This window comes from Rhinoderma darwinii, chromosome 10, assembly GCF_050947455.1.
Source record: "Rhinoderma darwinii isolate aRhiDar2 chromosome 10, aRhiDar2.hap1, whole genome shotgun sequence".
NCBI lineage: Eukaryota > Metazoa > Chordata > Amphibia > Anura > Rhinodermatidae > Rhinoderma > Rhinoderma darwinii.
The window spans coordinates 14,232,558-14,244,206 of NC_134696.1; the positions used below are offsets into that span (position 1 = coordinate 14,232,558).

Here is an 11,649-nt window from a genome sequence, read left to right on the forward strand (position 1 = left end):
TGAGGGGCCTATATATTATAAACTCCCATAAAACACCCCATTTTAAAAACTAGACCCCTCAAAGTATTCAAAGCAACCTTTAGATTTTGTTTAACCTTGTAGGAATTTCACAGAAATTTAAAGCAAATGTAATTTTTTTTTGTTGCAGAAAATCCTTTTTATTCAATTTTTTTCAGTGAAACAGAAGGTTTTACCAGAGAAACACAACTTAATATGTATTGCCCAGATTCTTCCATTTTTAGAAATATCCGACATGTGGCCCTAGTGTGGTAATAGATTGAAGCACAGGATACAGAAGCAAAGAAGCACCTAGTGGATTTTGGGGCCTCCTTTATATTAGAATCTATTTTAGGCACCATGTCAGGTTTGAAGAGGTCTTGTGGTGACAAAACAGTTTAAACCCCCAAAAAGTGACCCCATTTGGCAAACTACATCCCTCAAGGAATTTATCGAGGGGCATAGTGAGCATTTAGACCCCACCGTTTTTTTGCAGTATTTTGTGGAATTAGGCTGTGAAATTGAAAATAACATATTTTTCTGATTAAAGGTACAAATTTTTAATTTTTACAAAGACTAATGGAGAAAAAGCACCACAACATTAGAAAAGCAATTTCTCCCGATTATGGTAATACCCTATATATGGTCATAAACTGCTGGTTGGACAAACGGCAGGGGTCAGAATGGAGCGATTTTTGGCATGTAGAGTTAGCTGGATTGGTTTCTGGAAGCGGTGTCGCATTTGCAGAGATTCTGAGATACAGTACAAGATAACCCCCTTAAAAGTGACCCCATTTTGGAAACTAGACCCCTTGAGGAATTCATTATAGTTTTCATGGGATGCATTTTTTAAAGAGGTGTGGTGACTAAAGAACAGCATTTCTACTATTGCTTTTTATTCCTTTTTTACAGTGTTTACCATGTGCTATAAATTACATATTTACTTTATTCTGCGGGGCGATACCATATGTTTATTTTTTTTTTATGCCTTATGGCGTTTGCAAAATAGAATACTGTTTTTAAAAAAATCAATTACTTTTTGTGTTGCCTTATTCTAGGAGCCATAACTTTTTTCTTTTTCCATCAAAAAAGCTGTGTGCGAGCTTATTTTTTTAAATTTTTTTATTAATATTTTTAATAATAAAGGTCTGATAAGGGAAAAGGGGGATTTTCACTTTTATTACTTCAAAACGTTTATTTTATTATTTTTATACAACTTTCTTTTCCTTTTTTTTTGTCCCACTGGGGGAATTGAAGACAGGAGGCCCTGATCATTATTCTAATACACTGCACTACATGCGTAGTGCAGTGTATTAGAGCTGTCAGCTAGTCACTGACAGCAAGCATAGTGGGTCCTGACATTGTCAGGACCTACTAGGCTTCCGTAGATGAAATAGCCGGAGGCCATTGTTAGGCCTCCGGTTGCCATAGTGACCATTAGCGCCCGTGATCATGTCATCAATGGTGCTTTAACCCCTAAGAAGCCGCGATTGAACGTGCCTTCTAAGGGGTTAATCGGCGGGGACCACCACCATCGGTCACAGCTCCTGTGTGCGCCGGGAGGGGGGCCAGAACAGCCGTTCCTCCCGTGATGTACTATTCCGTCACTGAGTGTGAACAACGATGGAATAGCAGGTCAAGGAGCGGGAAGGGGTTAAACTTGTAAAGTCCTTTAAATATGACGGAAGTTTAATCCAGGAAACACAAAAGCTAGAATCGGCCCTGAGTTCAAGGCAAGGCCTCAAAAAGAACCGAATAATTATTTTTATGCTTTTTTTTTATGCTATTCTATACTGCACTAAGAAAACGTATTTTTGTAAAAAAAAAATTGTAAGCTTAAGATATGAAGTAACGACATGCAGACTTTGTGAGATTTTGTGAGATTCAACCTACTTCTCCTTGTGAGCTGCAATAATCATGACGGCCTGATAGTCAACTAGGTCACTGACAGCCGTTCTCTCCTTGGTATTACAGTAATCAATGATAAAACCTTCTCCAACTAGAGCTTTCCTGACAAAATCCTCATCATATGTAAAAATATGGAACTTGTCTTTTCCGACTGTAAAATATGTTGTATCTAAACATCCCATTAACATGAGGTGTCCCCCAGGATTTAGCAACATAGAGAGCTTCCTCAGATATCTGATGTAATCATCTTGATCTTTACTGATAAGGTCCAGGAGCAGAACACTGATGACACAATCGGCTGGTGGTAAGACCAGCGGGTCTGTCATATTCTCTTTCTCCGGGTCGTATTTCACAACATGTTGAATGGCTGATCTCAGTTTTGCTGCCTGGTCCTGAAACTGGTCACTGGAAAAAAAAAAAGGAAAGTGATTGTCCCACAGTCAACATCAACATGGTGGCTCGGTACTTAGCACTGGAGTATTGACTTGCAATACTAGAGGTAATGCTTGAAATCTTCCAAGACTGATGCACCAAGTGTCAGACTTATATTGTGTCTTTCCAGCATTAACTTGTATAAGATCGCCCCCTATGGATAAGAATATTGATCTGAGTGGGTGATACAACTTTTACATCTGACTTGAGTTTTAACAGAGTAAACATTTTCCTACATTTTTGTCCCATCTCCCATTATATTTGATGTTTAACCCCTTCACGGCTGCCATGCGGCTATATATGTTCCAACTACTGATGCCTGTGCAGTTGTCACGTATATAGGCGTTGACATCGTGCATCGGGGTTTATAGAGTGAAGAACGGCTTCAGTGTGAGCAGCTCTGCACTAATCTATGTGTTGACTCTCTCTCTGTTGACAAGTGCCAACACCTCTTTTAACCCCTTCCCTCTTTAGCCACTTTTGACCTTCCTGACAGAGCCTCATTTTTCAAATCTGACATGTGTCACTTTATGTGGTAATAACTCCGGAATGCTTTCACCTATCCAAGCGATTCTGAGATTGTTTTCTCGTGACACATTGGACTTTATGTTACTGGCAAAATTTGCTCGATATGTTCAGTATTTAATTGAGAAAAACACCAAAAATTAGCGAAAAATTGCAAAAATTAGAATTGTTCTCAATTTAAATGTATCTGCTTGTAAGACAGGCAGTTATACCACACAAAATTGTTGCTATTTAACATCACCCATATGTCTACTTTAGATTGGCATTGTTTTTTGAACGTCCTTTTATTTTTCTGCAGAAATGAATTTTTAATACAATTTTTTTTATAACACAGAAGGTTTTACCAGAGAAATGCAACTCAATATTAGTTGCCCAGTTTCTGCTGTTTTAGGAAATATCCCACATGTGGCCGTAGCGTGCTACTGGAATGAAGCACCGGCCTCAGAAGCAAAGGAGCACCTAGTGGATTTTGGGGCCTTATTTTTGTTAGAATATATCTTAGGCACCATGTCAGGTTTGAAGGGCTCTTGAAGTGACAAAACAGTAAAAATCCCCCAAAAGTGACCCCATCTGGGAAACTAGACACCTCAAGGAAATTATCTAGGGGTGTAGTGAGCATTTTGACCGCACAGGTTTTTTACAGAAATTATTGGAAGTAGGCCATGAAAATTAAAATCAACATTTTTTCAAATAAAATGTAGGTTTAGCTAATTTTTTTTCATTTCCACAAGGACTAAAGGAGAAAAAACACCATAAAATTTGTAAAGAAATTTCTCCCGAGTAAAACAATACCCCACATGTGGTAATAAACGGCTGTTTGGACACACGGCAGGGCTTAGAAGGGAAAGAGCACTATTTGGCTTTTGGAGTTCACATTTAGCAGGAATGGTTTGCGGAGGCCATGTCACATTTACAAAGCCCCTGAGGGGACAAAACAGTGGAAACCCCCCACGAGTGACCCCATTTTGGAGACTACACCCATTGAGGAAATTATCTAGGGGTATAGTGAGCGATTTGACCGCACAGTTTTTTTGCAGAAATTATTGGAAGTAGGCCCTGAAAATAATAATCTACATTTTTTCAAAAAAAATCTAGGTTTAGCTAATTTTTTCTCATTTCCAGAAGGACTGAAGGAGAAAAAGCACCACAAAATTTGTAAAGCAATTTCTCCCGAGTAAAACAATACCCCACATGTGGTAATAAACGGCTGTTTGGACACACGGCAGGGCTTAGAAGGGAAAGAGCACTATTTGGCTTTTTGAGATCACATTTAGCAGGAATGATTTGCGGAGGCCAGGTCACATTTGCAAAGCCCCTGAGGGGACAAAACAATGAAAACGCCCAAAAAGGGACTCCATTTAGGAAACTACACCTCTTGAGGAATTCATCTAGGGGTGTAGTGAGCATTTTGACCCCACAGATGTTTCATAGAATTTATTAGAATTAGGCAGTGAAAATATAAACAGTCCTTTTTCTTCAATAAGACGTAGCTTTAGCACATTTTTTTTCATTTTCTCAACAAATAAAGGAAAAAAAGAACCCAACATTTGTAAAGCAATTTGTCCCGAGTGCGGCAATACCCCATATGTGGTCATAAACTGCTGTTTGGGCAAACGGCAGGGCTCAGAAGGGAAGGACCGCCATTTGGAGTGCAGATGTTGCTGGATTGATTTCTGGGCGCCTTTGGGCCCAAAACAGTGGAAACCCCCCAGAAGTGACCCCATTTTGGAAACTACACCCCTCAATGCATTTACCAAGGGGTGTAGTAAGCATTTTAACCCTGCAGGTGTTTTGTAGAAATTAGTGTTCTCTCGATGTTGCAGAGTGAAAATGGGATTTTTTTCCATAGATATGCCAATATGTGGTGCCCGGCTTGTGCCACCATAACAAGACAGCTCTCTAATTATTATGCGGTGTTTCCCGGTTTTAGAAACACCCTACATGTGGCCCTAATCTTTTGTCTGGACATATGACAGGGCTCAGAAGTGAAGAGTGCCATGCGGAGTGGAGGCCTAATTTGGCGATTTACAAAGTATTGGTTTACAACTGCAGAGGCTCAGATGTGAAATAATAAAAAGAAACCCCTGATAAGTGACTCCCACTATGGAAACTACACCCCTCAAGGCATTTATTAAGGGGTGTAGTGAGCATTTTCACCCTACAGGTCTTTTCCATAAATGAATGCGCTGCGGATGGTGCAAATTAAAAATTTATATTTTTCCCTAGATATGCCATTCAGTGGCAAATATGTCATGCCCAGCTTATGACGCTGGAGACACACACCCCAAAAATTGTTAAAAGCGTTCTCCCGGGTATGACGATGCCATATATGTTGAAGGAAACTGCTGTTTGGGCACGCTGTAGGGTTCAGAGCCGAGGGAGCACCATTTGGCTTTTGGAGAGTGGATTTTGCTTGGTACTATATTTGTTTGAGTATTGCTGGTGTTTTATAATGTGGGGGTACATGTAAGCAGGGCGGAGTATATAAGGGGCATAGTCAGGTGGTATAAAAAAAAAATAATAATCCATAGATGTGTGTTACGCTGTGAAGCAATCCTTTCCGCACAGGCCAGTGTCGCACTGATAAATGGTGTCATTTCTTATCCCCTTTTTGGTCCACACTCCGCACCTTTTGTAGTTTGGGGAATTTTGCTGGGAAAGTGTTGTCCTGGTATAATACGGGCACCGTCGCTTCCAGCGGATATGTTTGGGCTCTCCCCTTCCTGGTTCCCTAATTTTAGGTCCTTGATAAATCGCCTCTTGAAGCAGAAGAAATGTTCCCCTCGGGCACAACTGCATATTTTTTTATTTCCTGACTTATTGGAGCCTTAACTAATTTTATTTTTCATAGACGTAGCGGTATGAGGGCTGGTTTGTTGCGGGACAAGCTGTAGTTATTATTGGTACCATTTTGGGGTACATGTGACTTTTTGATCACCTTTTATCCTATTTTTTGGGATGCCAGGTAAACAAAAAAACTCAATTTTTCCGTTTTTTTTATACAGCGTTCACCATGCGTTATAAATTACATGTTAACTTTATTCTGTGGGTCAGTACGATTATGGCGATACCTAATTTATAGCACTTTTTTATGTTTTACAACTTTTCGCACAATAAAATTACTTTTGTAAAAAGAATGTATTTTTTCTGTCGCCAAGTTGTGAGAACCATAACTTTTTAATTTTTTTGTCGACGGAGGTGTATGAGGGCTTGTTTTTTGCGGGACGAACTATAGTTTTTATAGGTACCATTTTTGGATACGTGCGACTTTTTGATCACTTTTTATTCTAATATTTGTAGGGCAAAGTGACCAAAAAACAGAAATTCTGGTAAAGTTTTTAACGTTTTTTTTTTACGCTGTTCACCGCGTGCAATAAATAATATAATATTTTGATAACTCAGGTCGTTACGGTCGTGGCGATACCAAATACATATGGTTTATTATTATTTTTCAATAATAAAGGACTTGATAAGAGTAAAAGGGGGATTGTGTTTTATTTGATTACTTGAAACTTTTATTGTTTTCAAACTTTTATTTTTTGCACTTTTTTTTACACTTTTTTATACTTTTTTTTACACTTTTCTTCAAGTCCCACTAGGGGACTTGAAGGTCCAATGGTCAGATTTTTTTTTTTTCTAATACATTGCACTACCTATGTAGTGCAATGTATTAGATCTGTCAGTCATTCACTGACAGCAAGCCGATTAGGCTTCGCCTCCCGGCGGGGCCTAAATCGGCTTCCATAATGGCAGAGCAGGAGACCATTGTGTCTCCTGTTGCCATAACAGCAGTCGCCAGTCCCGATTGCCTCTCAGGGCTGGCGATCTGCTAGTAACCGCTACGATGCAGAAATCACTTTCGATTGCTGCATCGAAGGGGTTAATGGCAGGGATCGGAGCTAGCTCCGGTTCCTGCCGTTACAGGTGGATGTCAGCTGTACAGTACAGCTGACTTCCACCGCTGATGACGCCGGATCAGCTCCTGACCCGGCGCCATCTTGCCGGCAGCTACGGAAGCCGATCAGGCTCCGCCGCCGGGCGGATCTTGACCGGCTTTGGTGCTAGGCAGACAGGGAGGCCAGTATTAGGCCTCCGGTTGCCATTGCAGCCACCGGAACCCCGGCAATTTCATTGCTGGGGCTCCGATGAGCTGCAAACACCTTAAGTGCAGCGATCGCGTTTGAGCGCTGCACTTAAGGGGTTAATGGCGGGGATCGAAGCTAATTTCGGTCCCCGCCATTACAGTCGGATGTCAGCTGTAAGATACAGCTGAGATCCGACGATGATGGCACCGACTCAGCTTCTGAGCCGGTGCCAAACATTTGACGTAACTGTACAGCATTTTGCGGGAAGTCAATGCTTTCCATGACGTACATTTACGTCAAATGTCGGGAAGGGGTTAATTAGTTTCATAAAACATGTGTTTTTTTTAATGAAACTAAGCTTAGAAGTACAGTGCTGCTCACACGGAATCAGTGCTGCACTTTTCTATCTCTCCCAACTCTTTCCCCCGTGTGACGGCACCTCCCCCTCCTTCTCCCTCAGTCCACAACATCTGCTCAGAGATAACAGAGCCATTAAGCTTGTTATCTGGGCAGATAAGGAGCTGATGATCACCATGACTGTCTAATCATGGTCATCATAAGAGAGTTTGTTTGCTTAACAAACTTTTCAAGCAGCTCTGAACTCTAAAGAGGATTTTACACTGGGCGATTATCGGGCAGACGAGCATTCATAGAACGCTCGTTGCCGATATTTGCCCTGTGTAAACAGTGCAACTATCAGCAGATGAACGAGCAACAGTGGACCAGTGGAACAGTGGACCACTGAGCAACAGTGTTTGTCAACTGTGTTATATCAAGTCCAGAGTCAACGCACCGTCTACCAGGATATTTTAGCACTTCATGATTCCCTCTGCTCACAAGCTTTATGGAGATACTGATTTCATTTTCCAGCAAGACTTGGCACCTGCCCACACTGCCAATAGTACCAATACCTGGTTTAATAACCACAGCATCACTGCGCTTCATTGGCCAGCAAACTTGCCTCACCTAAACCTCCATGGGGTATTGTCAAGAGGAAGATGAGACACCAGACCCAACAAGGCAGACGAGCTGAAGGCCGCCATCAAAGCAACCTGGGCTTCCATAAAATCTCAGCAGTGCCACCGGCTGATCACCTTCAAGCCACACCGCATTAGTGCAGTAATTCAGGCAGAAGGAGCCCTGACCAAGTATTGAGGGCATATACTGTACATACTTTTCAGTAGGCCAACATTTAGGTATTAAAAATCATTTTTGAAATTGAGCTTATATAATATTCTAATTTTCTGAGACACAAAATTTTGGGTTTTCATTAACTGTTACCAAAATCATCAACATTAAAAGAAAAAAAATGCTAGAAATAGATCACTCTATGTGTAATGAATCTATAGAACACATGAAATAATTTAAACTATTCCAGAAAATGAAAGCCTCATAAGTCTTGTAAAAACAAAAACTAAATAAAAATAGTTATGATATTCAAAGCGGTTGCAAAGATATTATCGTTTAAAGATGCATATCAGAAATGGAAAATTTGACCTGGACACAGGGGTATCAATGACCCTTGGTCATGAAAGCGTTAAGGAGCAGCAATCACAATGACAGTCGTTTTTCTCTTGATATTTGGACCAATACATCACCTGTTTTCTTCATTCTCTTGAAGATGTTTTGATGTATGGCCCCAATAAAATGCTCCTGTACGTTCGTCCACCCATCTCTTCAGCTCCATGATGCATTTATTATTGACCTTCAGCACTATGATGTTTTTGAAAAACTCACTGGCTGAATATAAATGATGAATGATGGAACCAGAACTGAGGTCAATCAAGATGTCTCCATTAATATGACCTGCAGAAAAAATGTGAATACTGAAACATCTTAAACATTAAATCTTCATAAATTGTGTGGATAAACAAGGACATACGTCTATATCACTTCTAGCAAACTATGTAAACATTGAGTTTCCAACTCCCCAAAATCTAAAAAAAATAATTATTCTCAATTGTTCTTGGGGGCTAGATTTGGTGTTAGTAATCTAATGCTTCTAATATGTACATTACGAGCAGTTATAAAGTTATAATTTAGTATGTCGACAACAACAATAATTTTTAAAAGGTGAGGACTGAAATAATTTTAAAGAAGAGGTGCTTACCTGATGGACTGGTATATAGGTCACCCTATGTGTCTCAATAACCAGGGGTGCAGCTGCTTACATGTTGTGGCAGCAACTCATGTATCCAGATGTAGAATAAAATACCAAAAATTAAAAAAAGCAAACATGGGGGCCCTTATGTAGTATGGTCTGTATAATGTAAATTAGAAGAAAGGTCCTAGCCCCCCCTGGCTGGATTGCATATTCTAAGGCACCACACTGGACACACAGAAACCATATAATGTGTCCCAAGGGAAGTTATAGTTATGGGGATTCAGCAAAACCATATATACAGGCTCAGCAGTCCTAGGAGTAGACATTATTGTCTGGAAAACATTTCTGAGAAAATGAAATCAACTTTTTTAGGATTTATGAGCTTTAATTTGGTCCCTTCAGTTTTAATAAATATCCATAGATCTACAGCTTCACTTAGGACACCTGAGGTTTCTGATTTCTAGACCCCTCACTGGCAATACTACATAGCTGTGCCATCTGTTAGCATTTTTTCCCCCAAAAACTTCTTGATCTACTCTATGATTACTTTTTCGCCTTTTAGTTTTTGAGTCCTTGTGATGTGACTGGACCTGACCCTGTGTAGAATCTGTCAAAAAAGAACCCTGACGAACTGTCATTCATGTGTAGTCTGAAGTGACATAGAAAGTGATATCTCCATCCCAATATGACACCATCCTCTTAATATGCTATTCGTTATAAACTGCACAGAAAATTATTATTGGTGCATTTTTTTGAAGTATGGATATCTGACATTGAACACAGAATTAAAGATTTTAGAGAACGGGTTTGAGTTTAAAAAAATAATAGTTGGAAGAAATCATAAAAAAACAGCATCTCAAACTCAAACTAACAGCAGATTTAGGTAATTGTCCCTACAATTGGAATTTTTGAGATGCCCTTCATCATCCGCCAAAATGTTTTCCAGGGTTCTCGAGGTTAGAGAAGGGAAAATCTACTAAACCCTGACACCCAATATTCTTCATTATATACAATGAGTAGGGTTTTGCTCTGTGCCCTGTGATTTTCCAGTTGCTAAGACTGGGGCAATATTTTCGCCCTCTCTGATCTTCCACACCCAAAAAAAAGTTCTCTCAAAAGTTCTCTCAGTTGTTTACAATTCTTTAAAACAAGTAAACATATAATAATATACACATGAATGTATCTAAGGAGTAATAAAATCAGAATACATACCCACTTCAAAAACTTGTCTAAGATTTTCAATGAGAAATTTCAAGGAGTCATCTCCAAAGACCATGTCAGCTTTATCTGAAAAGTAATGCTCCAGACATTGTCTGGTATCAAAGTCATGTACATGATAGAGCTTATGGGAACTGGGATCCATCATCTACTCCTGTATCACAGACGGGGTGACTACCTCTAGACCGGGGCACAAGGTCTTTATATAATTACCAGGATTAAATTTACAAAGTGTGTTACTAAGAATAACATCATATGATGACTTATTATATTCATGAGCCGGTCATGGGAACTTGTGTTATAATAAATTCACATAGACAATTAATGATCTTTAACCGGTTAAGGACCCGGCTGTTTTACAGCTAAGTGACCAGAGAAAATGTCACAATTTTGCTATGCGCTTCTTTAAATGAATATAACACTGTAGGTGAATAAGGTTTATTTTTGAATTTTACACTCTTTTTAACCCCTTCCCGAAATTTGTTGTAAGTATACGTCATAGAAAGCCAATGCCTACCGCAAAATGTCGTATACTTACGACAAATGCATGGCATTGGCTCAGAAGCTGAGTCGGTGTCATCATCCCCGGATGTCAGCTGTATCTTACAGATTAGTGCCCCATGTAGGGTGATTCTAAAACCGGGAAACACAGCATAATAATTAGAGAGCTGTCTTGTTATGGTGGCACAAGCTGGGCACCACATATTGGCATATCTATGAAAAAAATCCCATTTTCACTCTACAATATCGAGTGCACACTAATTTCTGCAAAACACCTGCAGGGTAAACATGCTCACTACACCCCTAGGTGAATACCTTGTGGGGTGTAGTTCCCAAAATGGGGTAACTTCTGGGGGGTTTCCACTGTTTTTGTCCCACAGGGGTTTTGCAAATGCTACATAGCGACCAGAAACCAATCCAGCAAAATCTGTACTTCGATAGCCAAATGGCGGTTCTTCTCTTCTGAGCCCTGCCGTGTGACCATGACCACATATGGGGTGTTGCTGTACTCGGGAGAAATTGCTTTAATAATGTCGGGGTTCTTTTTCTCCTTTATTTTTGGAGAAAATGAAAAATTTTGCGTTAAAGCTACAATTTATTGGAAAAAAATTCAATTTTTATTTTCACTGCCCAATTTAAATAAAATCTATGAAACACCTGTGGTGTCAAAATGCTCACTACACCCCTAGATGAATTCCTCAAGGGGTGTAGTAACACAAATGGAGTCACTTTTGGGTATTTTCCACTGTACTGGTACCTTAGGGACTTTGCAAAAGTGACATGTTGTCAAGAAACCAATCCATCAATATCTGTCCTCCAAAAGCCAAATGGCGCTCCTTCTTTTCTGATCCTTGCCGTGTGCCCAAACAGCAGTTTATG

At 39.9% G+C, this 11,649-nt stretch overlaps 1 protein-coding gene across 1 annotated transcript; it reads right to left on the reverse strand.

Moving 5' to 3' along the window:
• Positions 1-1,886: 1,886 nt before the first annotated feature.
• Positions 1,887-10,414, reverse strand: LOC142661696 (nicotinamide N-methyltransferase-like). The gene is made up of 3 exons (XM_075839159.1): positions 10,264-10,414; positions 8,546-8,753; positions 1,887-2,310 (listed from the first exon to the last, which is right to left on the reverse strand). Exons 1-3 carry the CDS (start codon positions 10,412-10,414, stop codon positions 1,887-1,889), a joined length of 783 nt encoding a protein of 260 aa, XP_075695274.1.
• Between the last annotated feature and the right edge of the window lie 1,235 nt (positions 10,415-11,649).

Excerpts from the sequence above, each read along its gene's own strand:
- LOC142661696 (XM_075839159.1), bottom strand. The coding sequence starts at position 10,414 with ATGGATCCCAGTTCCCATAAGCTCTATCATGTACATGACTTTGATACC. Across the intron at positions 8,754-10,263 it reads TAGACAAGTTTTTGAAGTGG|GTCATATTAATGGAGACATC; the intron begins GTATGTATTCTG and ends TTTTTTCTGCAG. Across the intron at positions 2,311-8,545 it reads CAAGAGAATGAAGAAAACAG|TGACCAGTTTCAGGACCAGG; the intron begins GTGATGTATTGG and ends TTTTTTTTCCAG.